Consider the following 17,227-nt stretch of genomic DNA (forward strand, 5'->3'; position numbering starts at 1 on the left):
TTATAATTAAACTCTATAACTTGAGTAGATTTTAAACACAATGCATATTTGTTTCACGATGATAATTAGACCTCGTAGTACGTGGTTCTTGAACATTTAGACAGAGTGACTTCCTCTTTTTTGTTGTGGTACTCCTGCAAGCATTGCTTTATTTTATTATTTAGACCTCGTAGTACGTGGTTCTTGAACATTTAGACAGAGTGACTTCCTCTTTTTTGTTGTGGTACTCCTGCAAGCATTGCTTTATTTTATTATTTAGACCTCGTAGTACGTGGTTCTTGAACATTTAGACAGAGTGACTTCCTCTTTTTTGTTGTGGTACTCCTGCAAGCATTGCTTTATTTTACCTCAAACGTAGAGTTTAAATGATCACAGATCATACTAGCTGCGAGCTTTGCAGCAGATTCATCTCTCAGGTACCAAAACCTAAACCAAAATCAGAAACAAGTAATTCTCAACTTCAAGTTACAACATCAATTTCAAGATGTAAACATACATTTCTGCTCAGGGTAAGCTTATCTCCATCAACCGGAATAGAAAGTGTTTTGACTGACTTTACTTTGAACAAGTTTTTCACTTAAACCGAACAAATATGTAGCAGAACCAGTGTTAACCAACACTTCAATGCCAAATCTATGTGTGCCTTTAAGGTGCGAATCAAGTCATGTCCTGTTTCAGGTGAGTAAACTACATATTTGGATCCAATCACAAGTATGCACCTACTTAACTTTATAACAAGGCTCCGTTCAGAATCCACTAGTGTAAATTAGTCAGAGCACCAAAACCAACCATTGCGTTTCTTTGAATCTCTTCACTATTGTCTAAAAATAAACCTAGTGTTTTTATTTTACTTTGCAAAAATAGACTATATTTATTGTAGTGTTCAATCAGCCCACAATTAACTGTATGATGATTGAATTGGCCACTTCGAGGGAATACTGCAGTACTTAAGTAAACAAATACTATAATATAAACTTGCAGTCTCTCTTCCATACTTTAAAAATACTTCAGATTTAGAATGTGTTCCATATAAAAGATTTGTCTACTTAATTTTTAAAAAAGTCAAAATTTGACTATTCGTCGATTTTAGTGAATCTCTAACGAAAACATTAGTGTTTGCGAATTTTGTTAATTCCTTCTGAGTATATTATGATACTTGTAGTCAACCCATAAGACAAAATTCAAGATAAACGTTTTTCATGGAACAAAATGAGGTTGACTTAGTTAAATCGTTTTGCATTCTGTTGTATAACATTTCATTTCTCTGACAGAGAAAATGTGTTTAGGTTAGACCTGACCAACCTACATCATTATTTAAAAAGATAAAAAAACTCGATAGAAGAAAAAGGTTGTTGTTGTTTATTATGAAGCACAAATCTACACAAAGGGCCATCTGTGCTCTGCCCACCTTGGGTATCGAGACTTGGTTTCTAGTGGTATAATTCCGCAGACGTTCCATTGTGTCACTGGGTAGCAAACTAAATGCACATGTATAAATACATGAATGTAAAACGAAGTTAAAACATGTATTAGACATATTAAATAAAACATTTTGATTCAAAAACGTGTATCAGTACATTAATGTAAAATGGAGCTAAAACATGGTTGAGATGTATTAAATAAAACATTCTGACTCAAAATGCAAAAATTGGCCTGCTTGTAATTTTGATTTGGTAAAAAAGTTATTTTTATTGGATTCTAACGATTGTAAAAAACAATGTACATGTGTGTTTTTTCATAGCAAAGTCCCATCGAGTTATCTGCTGAGCCTACTGAGGGGAATCGAACCTATGATTTTAGTGTTGTAAATCCGTAGACTTACCGTTGTACCAGCGGGAGACGTAAAAACACCCTAACTGCATATTTTGTGTTATAGATCAAATTAAAAATAACTACCATTTTATGAAAAAAACAAATTATAGGAAACTTTAAAAAAGTATAGGAACAAATAATAATTCTCTATTTAAAACCTACAACGAAAGTAAACATTTTTAATTTTTTTTTAAATAAATAAGCATTTGATCTTGACTTTTGGTAAAAATTTGTAATATAAGTTTAACTATTACCCCAGTAATCCTATTCTAGTAATATGTTTAGATTTTATTCTTATCAGTTATTGTCAAGTTTGACTAAATGGTTAGCATGACAGTCTTTTTCCATGATTCGGATCCTGTTGCAACAATAAATTCATACTCCACTTTTTGGAGTCATGACAACATGTAAGAGTGATGATGAAAACCACCATGTTTTAACAATTTTCACAGTGTACGTTCTAATATACTTTTATTTTTTATACCTGATGGATGATTGGCTCATTTTCTCCTTTTTAATTGCTCAGTTATGAAAAAACATTATGAGGTTTCACACCACAGAATAGTGTTTTAATGTAATCTGTTGCTTAATAATCATCCTAAATGAACCGAACACCTTAATCTTGTCTAATTTTAAACGGAAATATTGGTAAAATAATATAATACCTTCGTGTCATTTGTTCTCTCCTTAAAGTTGCTCCAAATGTTTCAATCTATTGGATATAAAAAGAGACAACAATCATATTATGGGTTCCCTAAAGATACAAGAGAAATTATCTTTATGATGTGTGTGGTAAATAACTCATCAACTGGTCGTTTAAGGATGAAAAGAACTTAGAACATTTATTTTACAGTTCGTTGTTTAAAAGATTAGAAGCACCGTGGTGAAAAAGCAAATATTAAATGAGATGGTTTAACTTTGAGTTGTATTCTGATATCAAAGGAAAAATACATCTTGTCCCTTACGTCTAAGCCAGATATGTTGGTTTTGTTTCTACTTTCCCAGAGAGATATATAACATGACTTAAATCTACCTTCACAGGAAACACATAAACGAAAAATAACTGAGGAATTACTTTTTACAAAACAAGAGGTTTTATTAGCTAACCAGAGAATTGTGTTAATAAAAGTTAAATTAGATAATAGTGATTTTCCTAAATCATGTAGATAAATAGAAAAAAAAATGCCAAAAGATGTATATATTTTTAATATTGTTAATTTATTGAAATTCTTGTTGGATCACAGTTAAAACTCAATCAGAAGTTTTGAATCCCGAAACTTCCGACTGGTTATCAAAATGTATCTTACTTAGTTTTCAAGCAGTAATGATTATTTAAAACTTGTGATCTGGTAATAAACAAAGACTAATTTTATACTTACATTATTTTTGCATATTTTTTAAGGGAAACTTTCAGCCAATGTTCAGAAAGCTTTCTGTACCGACAGGACCGAGATGCATAACTCACATCCCATTAGCTTAAAACTTCACTCCCTTATAAGAGTAAAAATTCAAGCCGATTAGTAGGTCAGGTAGCGATGTCTCAAGCGTCAGTGATATGAGAGACGCGGGCTCGAATCCCTGTCACACCAAACATAATGTTCTGTTTGAGACCGTGACAGTTGATTCGATTTACATTTACAAAATCAGAATAAAAAATCAAACATTTTAAAAATTTTACACTGTTCACATATAATTCAGTATTTTACAATCGTTTTTTCTTTCACTTTAAATATTGAAACTCGTAAAAGGAAGACATTTACTCATACTTACATTGGTTTGTTTTGAATCTCGCGCAAAGGTACACAAGGACCATCTGCACTAGCCATCCCTCATTTAGCAGTGTAAATCTAGAGGGAAGGCAAGTAGTCATCCCCACCCACTGCCAACACTTTTTGGTGATGACTACTTGCCTTCCCTCTAGATTTACACTGCTAAATGAGGGATGGCTAGTGCAGATGGTCCTTGTGTACCTTTGCGCGAGATTCAAAACAAACCAATGTAAGTATGAGTAAATGTCTTCCTTTTACGAGTTTCAATATTTAAAGTGAAAGAAAAAACGATTGTAAAATACTGAATTATATGTGAACAGTGTAAAATTTTTAAAATGTTTGATTTTTTATTCTGATTTTGTAAATGTAAATCGAATCAACTGTCACGGTCTCAAACAGAACATTATGTTTTTGAAGTTATTTCTACAACTGCCTAGCTGAATCTTGTCATGTTTCAACATTTCATTTAAGAGAAGGATAACTTGATCATTTACCTCCATTTACAGTGTAAACGTTCGTTTATTCACTCATAAAGGTTTCTTGCCATTAACACTGGGTTTTATTTTTGTGTGAAAAATTAGACACGGATCATTAAATCATAAATAATGCATGTGATATATTATTTCGTGATGCAAAACTACTTTGGTTGTCTTAACATTTAAAACAAACACTATCAAAATAACTTCATTAATTATGTTGTAAACATACTAAGGTTATTTTTATAATGCTGAAAGTGAATTTCATCTAATCGTTGGAAAATAAAATCAAACATAGTTAGATGAAAATGTAAATTTGTATGTGGAATGTTTGGTTTGAATTTTGCGCAAAGGTACACGATGGCTATTTGCGCTATCCGCTCCAATTTATCATTGAAAGACTAGAAGAAACTCAGCAAGTCATCAACATCCACCACTAACTCTTGTACTACTCTTTTACTGAGGAATAGTAGGACTGAGTGTCATATTATAACGTCCTCACGGATGAAATGTGAGCATGTTTGGTGGGATGGAAATTCGAGCTCACGACTCTCATATTGCGAGACAATGTGTGGAAGGATTTGAAAACATTGCATGAAACGTTGTATTAAACCAGGTTAGCATGAAACTATTTATTTATATATATATGTTACCAGTTTTATACTAATGTGATTAATACATGCCTTCCCTTTGGGAAAAATACAGGTAGGTGTTACGGAACTAAAGGACTACAGTTACTTTTATGCGCTATCCATGAAGAAATGATTGGAATAAATCACATTAAAAAGTTCAGGAATACGATGACGTTTATATATATAAACCTACATATAGTTTGCATTGAAAGTTTGTTTTGCTTGGAATTATAGATGGGATAGAATTTTCAAATTTTTCTGCAGTAAATCTTTTTTCTTGGTGTACTGTACTCCAATTAAACTTTTGTATATCTATGAAAATATAAAATAAAGCACAAAGTTTGCACTAAATTTCAGTGCCTCAATGTTAACACTGTGTTTATTTAATGCCACTTATCTTCTCCTATAAATTAAGGAAATGTTACGTTTACAAGTACATTCGCCTATCATCTGTCTATCTATACACCCATAAAGTATCTATTTATCTACTTGTGCATTTTTCAGGGTCTCCCTCATGTTAATTCGAATCAGCAAATGGGAATTTCATCATAATGCAAAACCTTCCGTAATTTGCATACATTGTTTAATGTCGGCAACTGTGTTTTGATATATAATCTTTTCTAAGTATTCCATTGTTAAACAACCGTGAACATTTCAGTTGCTGCTTAGAACAGAGGATTAAAATACTGCTTGTTACCTCTAAACACAGCAAGAGCCCAACGCTCGCAGTGTGTTAACATAGAGCGTTAAATCAGATATGTTTAAGCTCCTTTGATTGCTAGGTATACTGCTACAATATGTTAGATTATGGAGTACGAGGTCATCAAGGCCCCAGGAGAGTTGATAAGATGAAAACTCATACACATTGACGTATTTTATGCATTCGTTAGAGGAATTAGGAGATAGACAGTATTTTGTCGATAAGAACATAGAAAGGCTTAAATAATCTTTGCATCACGTAGCTTGTCAGTTTTATTCTTTAAAAAGTAGCTCATTTTTTTAGAAATGTTCTTTTTCGCTTCAGTAGACAATATATTGAAAGCTCAGGTTCCCAACGTAAAGTTACTTAATCGTGTACTAGGTTTAATTCTTTGTTACTTTAGCATAATTAAGTTTTAATCATAGGATTCGTTTCATAAAGGCAAGTATATAGAAGAAAGATTATAAATTCGAAGCATTTAATTTCACAGTAAATTCATATTTAATTAAAATGACATGAAGACAAATGAACAGTTTATACGGTTCAAAAATCAAAAATTCATTAGAACTGCATCAGAGAACTAAGGTTTTTGGTTGAATGGGATCATTGCCATTCTACTTTCTGTGGTCATCTTCCAACTTTTACCAGACTGGTCCAGGAAGTTTTCCAATCCTACATCTTGTGAAATGAGTTAAAATTCCGCCTTTCTCAAGAAAATAGTTAATAGTTTCGTGGTATGGTAAGTCCTTGTCCACTATCTTGTTTCAAGTAACAAGAAATACGCCGAATTTCACTGTAAGCTGGTTGTTGTTTTTGGACTGAGAATTGATGTTTATTTTCTGTAAAGTAAAACTTCTATTTAAGTATAAAGATATTCCATAGACTGGTTTAGGGTGTGGTTCCTGAACCATTCCCTGACACAAACTTTCTGGTATGCTAGTTTTTCCTTTATTGTGGAGAATATTGAAGGTTTCCCTTTTCAAAAAAGGGGTCTTTAATAAATATCATTTAATAATCTTGAAACTTGATTATCCTTATGACTTCACCACAACTCCACCAATGGTGGCATTGCACGATGTAGTGATTCCGAATTTGGCACGAATGAAACGAATAAACAGGTATCAAACATGTTAAACGGAGTCAACGTTTGCGTATGACGCAATACATCACTGTATGCATCTTGTTTTTATAGATTAATCCTTTCAAGTAGTAGAATGGAATAGATACATGTTAGCTGTATAGCTTTGTGTGAAAATAGTAAATAACACATTAGGTAACTAATATTAATTTATCTGCCTAACATAACAAGATAAAAAAAAACTAAACCAATATTATGAAACTTTTTATTAGAAATTATAATATTTCAGAATTCTATGGTCACCTCCACAACTGTCGAATATATCTTCTCTTTATTCAGTCTATTCAATTATCGAGATAGGAATTTTATTTTAGCTGGGTGTGTATGTTTGTGTTTTCTTATAGCAAAACCACATCTGGCTATCTGCTGAGTCCAAGTTGGAAAGTTTTCGACACACAAAATCCTGAATTGTATTTTGAAATTATACTTGTGCGAATACTAAGAAAAAGTGGTTTAATGGTCACTGCATACCATAACGTGTTTCGATGTCCGTGGTGGGCAGAGCACAAATAATGCAGCTTTGCGTTTAAACTATAAATAAAACAGATATAACATAATGAAACTTTTCTGGTTTGTAACATCACAACATTTTATTTCTTACTTGGCTTAAAATATTTATTTTTTCTTTTAACATTAATTATTGTACATGAAATAAAATGTAATATTTCATAAGACAAGAATTAGTTCTAGGAACTATGATGGCTTTTTTATTTCATCTTAAATCAACTTGTTGTTGGTTTCTTGTTTTGAATTAAGCACAAAGGTACACAATGGGCTATCTGTGCTCTGCCCACCACGGGAATCGAAACTCGGTTTTTAGCGTTGTAAGTCCGCAGACACACCGCTGAACCACTGGAGGGGCCTTAAATCAACTTACTGAAAAACTAAGAATGTTAAATAGCTCACAATATCCAGCCCGTCATGGCCAAGTGGTTAAGGCGCTCGATTCGTAATCTGAGGGTCACGGGTTCGAATTCCCGTCACACTAAACATGTCATACTTGAATAAGTAAGAGCTTCTCTTATAGTAAAGCCACATCGGCTGCTGAGCTCACCGACGGGAATGTAAGCCCTGGTTTTAGCGTTGTAAATCCGTAGACTTACAGCTGTGCTAGCGAGGATCACAAGCAAGAGGTGGCCTCCCATATGATATATCAGTTATCAGTTATCAAGCGGTTTTTAACAAATCTTACGCTATAAAAGTAATTACAAGGTAAGCACTGGGGTCGATGGTTGTTACTGAAGACTGGATGTTTCCGTGTTTATAAACAAGAATATTCCTGTAAAATACCGAGTAATATATAAGTTTTGAAAACTTTGATGTTTTCTATTAACTGAATATTGAGCTCTTCAATTTTCCTTTTATCTACAGGTTATACTATCCCTTAACCATTTTCATGACGTAAAGACTTCTACCTCAGAAGATGATATCATTTATTTAGTTTAATAGAAATCGACAGACTTACAATTGTCTAATTCATAGCTAGACTCATCCCAACACTCTATACACACACGAATTATATTCTTTCCTCAAAGGTTTTACTTTCCAGATGTCTACACCGTAACAACTAAGATTTTACACAAGTTCCTGAATTTATTTCTAAGAAATATAGAATGTTTTAGTTCCATTATTCAATAGTCATCAGTTCTGCCAAATATGTCTTGAAAACAGATTTGCTAAATAAATTGAGCAAAAGGAAAGTTTTCTATTAATATTATTATTCACATCTCTGTTCTCTCTCTTTTACTTTTTCCCCACAGATTGGTAGTATTGTAGGCCATGGCTAACAATTGACTCATATTTCTTTATACCTTTGTTATTTGCCATTTCTTTGTTTTACCACCCACGTTTTTAAATTCTAGCTTCTGTTGGTTCCTTCTAACCAATGTGTGCCTTCTCCTTAATACAAATTGAGTTTATGGGTTTGAACTGATGGAAGGAATATTTCGTTTTTTTTATATATGTTTTATATTTTGATCGTTTTGCTATTTTGAAGCCTTCTTCTTTTAAACAATACATAAAACAGTTACCGGTTAAACTTTCACCAATTTACTTAAATTTTATTTGCTGTTTACTTAGTCTTTAAAATGTATTTAGAAACTGAACAATTGCGGTTTTTATTTAATATTTTTCTTTTGTATGGAATAACAAATGCATTTCTTATGTTACTTTAATGTATGTTTTACTGTTTATTAAACTTGCATACAATATGGTTTTTCAATTATTTGTTGCTGTTTATTTTTATTCCTTAAGAGTTTGTGTTGAAAAATAGTTTCTAAGTTACTAAAATTGAACAGTTGTATATAAGGAACCAAACAGTTTTAATAGACTTCTAATGATTTTCTGTTATGGTAGAAAATAGTTACTAGCTGAAATAATTAATATGTTCTTGTGTAGTAACTCATTGAGACAAACACATATGTTGGTATTTGTGACTTAGGCTGTTGTTTGTTGTTAAGCACAAGGTACTAAAAAGAAGGTCTAAATTATTTATTTATGGACCTATTAGAAATGAAAAAAAATTAAATCGAAATGGAAGAAATTTTTCTCGTTTATTTGTTTGTTACTTAGCACAAAGCTAGCAATGGGCGTCATCTGCGTTCTGTCCATTGCGGGTATAAAAACCAGGATTTTAGCGTTATCAGCTTGTACATTTACTCCTGAGCCACCGTGAAGCTCAAGTTACTAAAAAAAATGTAAGGGTGAATGATTAAAAACAAAATACTTTTTGTCTAGTGCGAGAAATGTATGCAAAGGAGGGAGGACAGAACGCAGAGAGTTAAGATTTTTTGACAGACTTGGTAGATTGTATTAAAAAACTATTTAGTTTTGTATTAAGTAAGATTTAAAGGATAACCGTGGAACATTCTTATTTAATGAGGAGTATGTGGAAAAAATTTAAGATAAAAAATACTTTAAACTTACAAAATTATTAGAGCTTGCTTGATAGCAAACTGCCTCTTTTTTTCTTAGAGGAAGAAATTAGGATTTTTATCAAGACAGGTAATAAGCTGATAAGAAACAAAAGAAGCGAAATTGGAGCAATGGAAATAAACGTTTTTTGCAAAATTATTGAATTCCTAATTAAAATCAATGCGCTATTGGTTTTGTTTAATATTAAAATATAAAAGTTTTATTCATGGAATAGCTATGCAATCTAAGAAGAGGTTAAGCCCAGATCTGTTGACTTAAAGCTACTCTGGTATTATCAAACACAAGACTCTATCTCGAAACCTTAACTGCAACTTCTCGTCATCTGTAATCCCGGCTCTAAACTGCATGTTTCGATTGCAGTATCACACACGTGCAACACGTGGTGAAATATACTTTCTGCAATTTCCGTTCTATTGATCTTCGTGCTACTAATATAGTGGATAGATACAATATTGTGAATCTCCCATGCTATTTCCTCATGAAGTGCAAACAAACTTTGTAAATAATAAATACACGCGTTAGGTAGGGTTCAGCATGTCTGCAGTTAAACTAATTTAAAATAAAATCGGTTCTAAAACAATCAAACATCTAACTGTATATATCTTACATAAGAAAATGATAAATTTTGAATATCATACACAGATGTTTGTGTTTTGCGTGATAAGGCTAAAACTGTTTTTGAGATACGAAATTATTAAATCAAAGGGTCAGTAGTCATATACACTGCTGGCCAAAATCGTAAGGCCAATGAACATAAAAAATATGCATTTTTGCACTGTTAGACTCAACCACTTATTTGAGTAGAGCTTTGAAAGATGAAACTAAGAAAAGGGAAAATAAAAAAAAAACTTTTTTACCATTTAATTGGTAAAATGTGAACACTATGAAGTTAGCCTAAATGCTAGCTGGTCAAAAGTTTAAGACCATACTGAAACGAAGCGTTAATCGGTAAACACGTAACGAAACTTAGTCATTTGTGTTCAAGTATTAGCGTTGTCAACATCTCCCACTGACATCTCCTGTGTTACATTGGGTAAAAACATGGCAAAGGCTAAAATTTTGAGAGTTTGAACGTGGCAGAATTGTCGAGCTGCAAAAGCAAGGTCTCTCTCAATGTATCATCGCTGGTGACATTGGTCGTAGTAAAACTGCTATTGCAATTTTCTTAAAAGATCTTGAGGGATACGGAGCGAGAATTTCAAATGGTCGGCCCAAGAAAATTTCGCCGGCTTTGAGCAGAAGGATTCGACAGGTTGTTCGGCAAGACACCAGCCGATCTTTGAACCAGATTAAGGCCCTTACGGACGCAGAATGCAGCTTAAGAACAATAAGACGGCATCTACGAGAGAAAGGCTTTAAAAACCGTAAACGTCTTCAAAGGCCATGCCTCCTTCCACACCACGAAACAGCTCGGTTAAACTTTGCTGAGAAGCACCAAACATGAGACATAAAAAAGTGAATGGGTTTGTTCTCTGATGAGAAACAATTTAATCTGGATGGTCCAGATGGCTTCCAACATTACTGGCACGATAAGAATATCCCACCGGAGACATTTTCTACAAGACATAGTGGAGGATGTTCAAATATGATCTGGGGTGCTTTCTCCTTCCATAGAACAATGGAGCTTCAGGTTATACAGGAGCGTCAAACAGCAGCTGGCTACACTGGCATGTTGGAGAGAGCATCCTTATTGACTGAAGGCCCTCGCTTGTGTGGAAATGACTGGATCTTTCAGCAGGACAGCACTGCAATCCACAATGCCCGCAGGTTAAAGGACTTTTTCATGTCAAATAACGTGATTCTTTTGGAGTATTTAGACTAATTTCATAGTGTTCACATTTTCCCTATTAAATGGTAAAAAAGTTTTTTTTTATTTTCCCTTTTCTTATTTTCATCTTTCGAAGCATTACTCAAATAAGTGGTTGAGTCTAACAACGCAAAATGCATATTTTTTCTTTATGTTCATTAGCCTTAAGATTTTGGCCAGCTGTGTATTTTATTTTTCATAATACTTGTATTGTCATTTTCTAAACATTCTTAACGTTCATTATGTTTTGTTGCTGACATTTTCATGTAACGGTTTGTAACAGCTGATGTTTATTTAAGTTTGATAAATTTAAAACTTAAGTAAATTAATGTTAGACACCGTCATTTTTCTAATCTTGAAAATTCCTGAGGGACCAGGTAAATAATACAGTTTTAAAAATATGATATATCTTATAAAAGTACAATTAATTATAAACGGCTTTGCCATCTTGGAAAAAAAGAGTTCAGTTCACACCATAGCAATTGCTGTAACAAATGGTTTATATAAATAGTATTGCAACCACTGCTGCGTTCGTTGTATTCCAGACCCCCTAAAGAGATCAGTACTCAGCGAAACGCGTCATAGACAATGGATAAGGCGAATATAATGTGGTTGCAATGCTATATATTAAATACTCTTCTAATGTTTAAGAATCGATAAAGAGCCAGATACAGAATGTAGTGTTAAAAATTTAATAGGCCTAAAACTAATGTCATATGATAAGTATTATTAACTATAATAATACTTCGCTACTTGATAAATGTTATGAGTTACTGTTATGCATGAATACCAGGTAATGCTTTTGTTGTTTGCTCTTAAATACTTGCTTACTGTCTTGTTGTTTGATTGCTATACATAGATTCCAGCTAACTCTTGCTTTTTAGTTGTGAAATTCTAATACAAAATGGCCCGGCATGACTAGATGGTTAAGGCACTCGACTAGTAATCTTAGGGTCGCGGGTTCGAATTCTCGTTGCACCATACATGTTCGGCTTTCAGCCATGGAAGCTTTATAAGTGACGGTCAATCCCACTATTCATTGGTGAAAGAGTAGCCCAAGAGCTGGCGGTGGGTGGTGATGACTAGTTGGCTTCCCTCAAATCTTACACTATTAAATTAGGGACAGCCAGCGCTGATAGGCTTCGTGTAGCTTTGCGCTAAATTCAAACCAATCTAATACAAAAAAAAGCATAACATTGTTTTTATGAACTTATTATATTAATATAGTCTAATACTGTTGTCTAATATTATTTGTCAACGAATTTCAATTTTATACTACTCGGTGTAAAAAAGAATAAAACTTATTCTTATGTTAATATAATTGCTATTACTTTTTGATGTGTACTATAGGGTAAATATTTATTTAAAAAGTGAAGTTCACGAACCTGAATATTTTTTTCACGATCTTATTAGAAACACTTTTATTAACCTAAACAGGGCGATGCGGCAAAACTTTCGTAATTACTTCATTTACTAGAAGTTTGATGTATATAAAATTTTCCTCTAAATATACACTAAAAAACTAACATATCTAAGTAATTTCTTCATTACTTACACGATTAAGTTAAGAGCGTCTTTAATAAAGATAACAAAGATCTATAAGAAGGTTTTCTATGTCCCAGATGAAATTATCCATGTAATTAAGAGTGAAAGCCAATATAATTTATTGGGTATGTGTTAGAACGAGTAACGAACATGACTTTACATGGAGCGCCTAAGTTATATGTTATCTATTGCTGCTTAATGACCGAGTGTAATTTTAATTAAATCCTGTATCATTAGTTTTATCCGTTAAACAGTTGAAAAAATTATTTGGAAACATGAAAAGCATCTGTCAGTTCGTTTATGGTCCATTGGGAACTTTTGAAATTAGTTGGGAGTTTAGGATAGTCTCGGTGTTTAACGAACAGATAAAAAATTGTGTTTTTTCTTGCAGCAGCTGTATAAAATATCTGATAGAAGTTACGACATATCGGGATGTTTACCGCATTGCTGAAAGTTACAGTTTCGCTTTGAATACCACAGAAAGTATGTCTACTGTGGTTGTTCGAACAATTTTTTCAAAGATGACTTGAAACTCAGTAGGGCATTATTGAACGACTGAGGAGCAAAAGGCATAATAGCAACGAAGTCAAAACTAACTTTCGAAAAGAATTTTATATACATTGGTGTGTTTTAATTCATATTAAAGTTAATTATTCAACAATCGCATCTACTTGATCACCGTAGCAATAAACACATTCAAGTTAATGGACGTTTATGTTAACGTCGCGTTCTTTATAGTAACCAACAAAGCTATGGTAGATAAATACATATAACTAATTACACTTGTCATAAGACATTGGTATTAGGTTTATTATATCACTAAACACTATACAGTCTTTCAGAGACTTCGAAGAATTCGAAGATGTTTAAGCTATAGAAGGCCTAATAATAATACATTATGACAAATGGGGCACAGATAGCCAACTGTGTAGCTTTGTCCTTACCTTAAAACGAAAAACACAAATGTTATTAGTTACAATCATGTTTCGCTATCTTATGAAGTCATTCATACCATAACAAATACAGAATGTTATGTTTTGTCACAAGTACAACGTATTATCGTTCTGAAAATAAACAGTATAGTGACAAAAGATACAATCGTAATAAGCTTGGTTTTCAAAAATAAAGCTTTTCGTAGTATATCTCACTGCAACATTGTTAAATGGTGCTTGAGATACATCATGCCTTGTGCTACAAATACGAATATTTTATCGACATAAAAATGAAATCTTACATTCGCGTGTTTAATGTTTTATGTACATTTTCGTGTAATGTAAAAAAGTCTGTTTTAAAAAGCAAAAGCACTGTAATTATACGAAAGTAAACCTCTATGTTAACATAGTGCAGTTCCCTAATAATTTTTTCTTATCGTTAACAGCTCTCATAAAGTCAGATTATAAGTCAAATCGTAAGATTTTTTTATTTTATATAAAATTACATTCCGATGTTTTAAACCCAATATTTTACTGTTTTAGGTTCTGAAAGAAATATAAATCGCAGAATATTACCATCCAAACACCACCGATATCTGGAGAGAAACTACTTGGTATTTTAATATCCGTACAGAAACAGCATTACAATTAAATATTAAAATAAAAATATATTAGTCCCTCCACAGAAGCTCCATGATTACTCTAAAAAATCGGATTTTGGTACTCGTGACGAGCAGAACACAGATAACCCATTTTGTATATTTGTGTTTCACAATAACCAAATCATATTGTATTTTAATATCGATAAAGAAACAAAATTTCAAAGTAGACATCAACATGTAAACTGTTTTATTTTAATATCGGTAAAAAAACAGTATTACAAAGTAGACATCAACATGTAAACTATGTTGTATTTGTATATTCACACAGAGAAAATATAACAATGGCAATATCAGAATACAAAAAAAAATATTCTGTATTTTAACATCAATAGTCAAACAGCATTATAAAGAATGTCACTTTCGTTGTATTTTAATATCGGCATAGAGACAATATTACAATTTAAGTATCAGGATTTAAGCAACGTGTTTCAATATTTTTATGGAAACAATATTGCAATATAAAAATCTAGGTGTAAATGATTTTATATTCCTATATTCGTATGGATACTATATAGTATAACAATACTGTAAAAGAAATATTGTGATATAATAATATCAAATAGTTTTGGGACATTAGTTGGCTTTTTTCTGGTATAGACATGTCATGTTTAATAATCAAGGTACGTAACGAAAATGTTGCTTTTATTATGTAAGATATGGTTTGTTTTACTTAGAATATATTTACCATACATGTAAATAAGTATTACAGTAATATTTTTGCTGTTATTTTAAGATATAATTAGCTATGAACGAACTTATTGTATCTGTTGTCGTGTATAATGACATTATTGTTTTTTAAAGATGAGGGTGCGGCGTGTTTAATAAAAAATCAATTAATCTGATGACATGTAGTGCAATATTGTCATTGTCTCTTTTGTTAAAATGTATGTGAGTCTCGGCATGGTAAGAAGGTTAGGGCGCTCGACGCGTAATATAAGGGTCGCGGGTTCAAATCCCTGTCACACAAACATTCTTGCCCTTTCAGCGGTAGGAGTGTTACAATGTTATAATCAATGCTATTGTTCATTAATAAAAGAGTAACCCAAGAGTTAGCGGTTGGTGGTAAGACTAGCTGCCTTCTTTTCAGTTTTACACTGCTGAATTAGGGACGGCTAGCGCACATAGCCCTCGTGCAGACTTTGCGAGAAATTCAGTAAACAAACAAAATTTAAGTGGCTCGTGTCTGTATAAACTGCTTAACGCTTAGAAGTATTGTGTTTTGTTGACATTATGAGCCTGATAACAATACTGTTCTTGATTTTTACTTTTAGATGCAACATCCGATTCAGATGAAACCGGCTGAAAGCGAAACCAAAAATGGTAAGGCCCACGTTTGTTTTTTTCATCCAATAACATCATGTATCATTTAAGGGTACTGCTAGGGGAACTTTTTTGCACTCAGTAGCGTGTACATGTTTTTTTTCACAATATTAATTTTTTTCTTCATCTATAGCATTTGAACATTTATACATAAATAGCACAACAATCTTTTTGGTTAAAAATCTAAAATCTCGTTGACATCATATTGAATTTCTAAAGGAATATCTACCTACAGAACTCGCCAACGTTTCTCTTTAAAGGAAAACATACCCGTTATTCTTGGAGATTATCACATGAGTAATTGTTTGACAAGCAACCATTTCTAACACTTAACATTTGTTTCGCCCAACGTCCGAAGATTTCACTATAATACAATCAGTAACTTTTCACTACTGTTTAGTTCTATAAGGTTTTGATTTAATCTTCGCTGGCATATCATGACAATTAACATCTTCTCTGTACGCCGTAATCCACTTGTAAGACAAGTTCAATTAAGTATTTACGTGTATATATATATATACATTCAATGACACTTCTATTAACTTCAGATCTGAATTCGTATTATTATTCACGTTTATTTCTGTGATTTTGTTTTATAGTGTGTATTGATACAAGTTAATTAGAGTATGGTATTAGAGTTAATAAAGTGTTATGTCTGTACTTCTATCAGTACTTTTTCCCTCGATAAGGTTATGTAACATTAGCATTTATTAAATAGTTTAATATAATGTAAAGCTCTGTGACTAATGTTGACTTATCATTTAATACGGTATAATTTTGGGTTCGAGAAATTTTACACACTCAGAAATACAGCGAATAAAATATATCTATTTGAGTGCACAATGAAATTATGCGTTAAGCATTTTTACTTATTGTTGTGTATACTAATAAAATCACATAGAAGCTTAACGTTAAATTCAAATATAGTTGAGCAGAAACTGAACAATATGTTTATCGAATTATCACTAAGCGGATATATAATCATAAGGGCTGCACGTATCCTAGTAGTTAACATCTTCGGATCGTGGATACGATGATTCGTGGTTCGTTGCTCATTGTTGCAAAGACACTTTCCATAACGTGGGGCCATGAGTATACTATAAAAATGACGGACGATTCTCACTGACATATCTGACAAGATTAGCTACATTTCCTTAAACCAAACAGTTCGTACTTAGTAACGTGTAGATGGTGCAAAAATTCTGAAATAAACAAATAAACAAACAATTCTTGACGACGAGGAACCCACTTGAAACAAAAATGTATATCAGAAAGGCTGATATGGGTATTAACACTTTTATTGATAAGGAAAGAACAACGTTTCGACCTTCCTAGTTCAGCTTCAGGTTAAGAAAGGTTGAAACGTAGTCTCTTCTTATCAATAAAAGTGTTAATACCCATACCAGCCGTTTTGAGATACAAATAAACAAACAGTATCTTTCTTTGCTTAATTCGCGACAAACAAGGAACAACAATTAACAAGCATAGCCGTTTTATACT

At 32.5% G+C, this 17,227-nt stretch overlaps 1 protein-coding gene across 8 annotated transcripts in view; it reads left to right on the top strand.

The window, feature by feature from the left end:
- Positions 1-17,227, top strand: part of LOC143246220 (CUGBP Elav-like family member 2) — a 194,262-nt gene that overhangs the window by 59,908 nt on the left and 117,127 nt on the right. For all 8 annotated transcript variants that reach the window (XM_076492566.1, XM_076492587.1, XM_076492556.1 and 5 more), the window contains exon 4: positions 15,679-15,727. In XM_076492566.1, the coding sequence (XP_076348681.1) occupies positions 15,679-15,727 (49 nt within the window). The remainder of the gene's footprint in view (positions 1-15,678; positions 15,728-17,227) is intronic.

The sequence above is a fragment of the Tachypleus tridentatus genome, chromosome 1 (assembly GCF_004210375.1).
Source record: "Tachypleus tridentatus isolate NWPU-2018 chromosome 1, ASM421037v1, whole genome shotgun sequence".
NCBI lineage: Eukaryota > Metazoa > Arthropoda > Merostomata > Xiphosura > Limulidae > Tachypleus > Tachypleus tridentatus.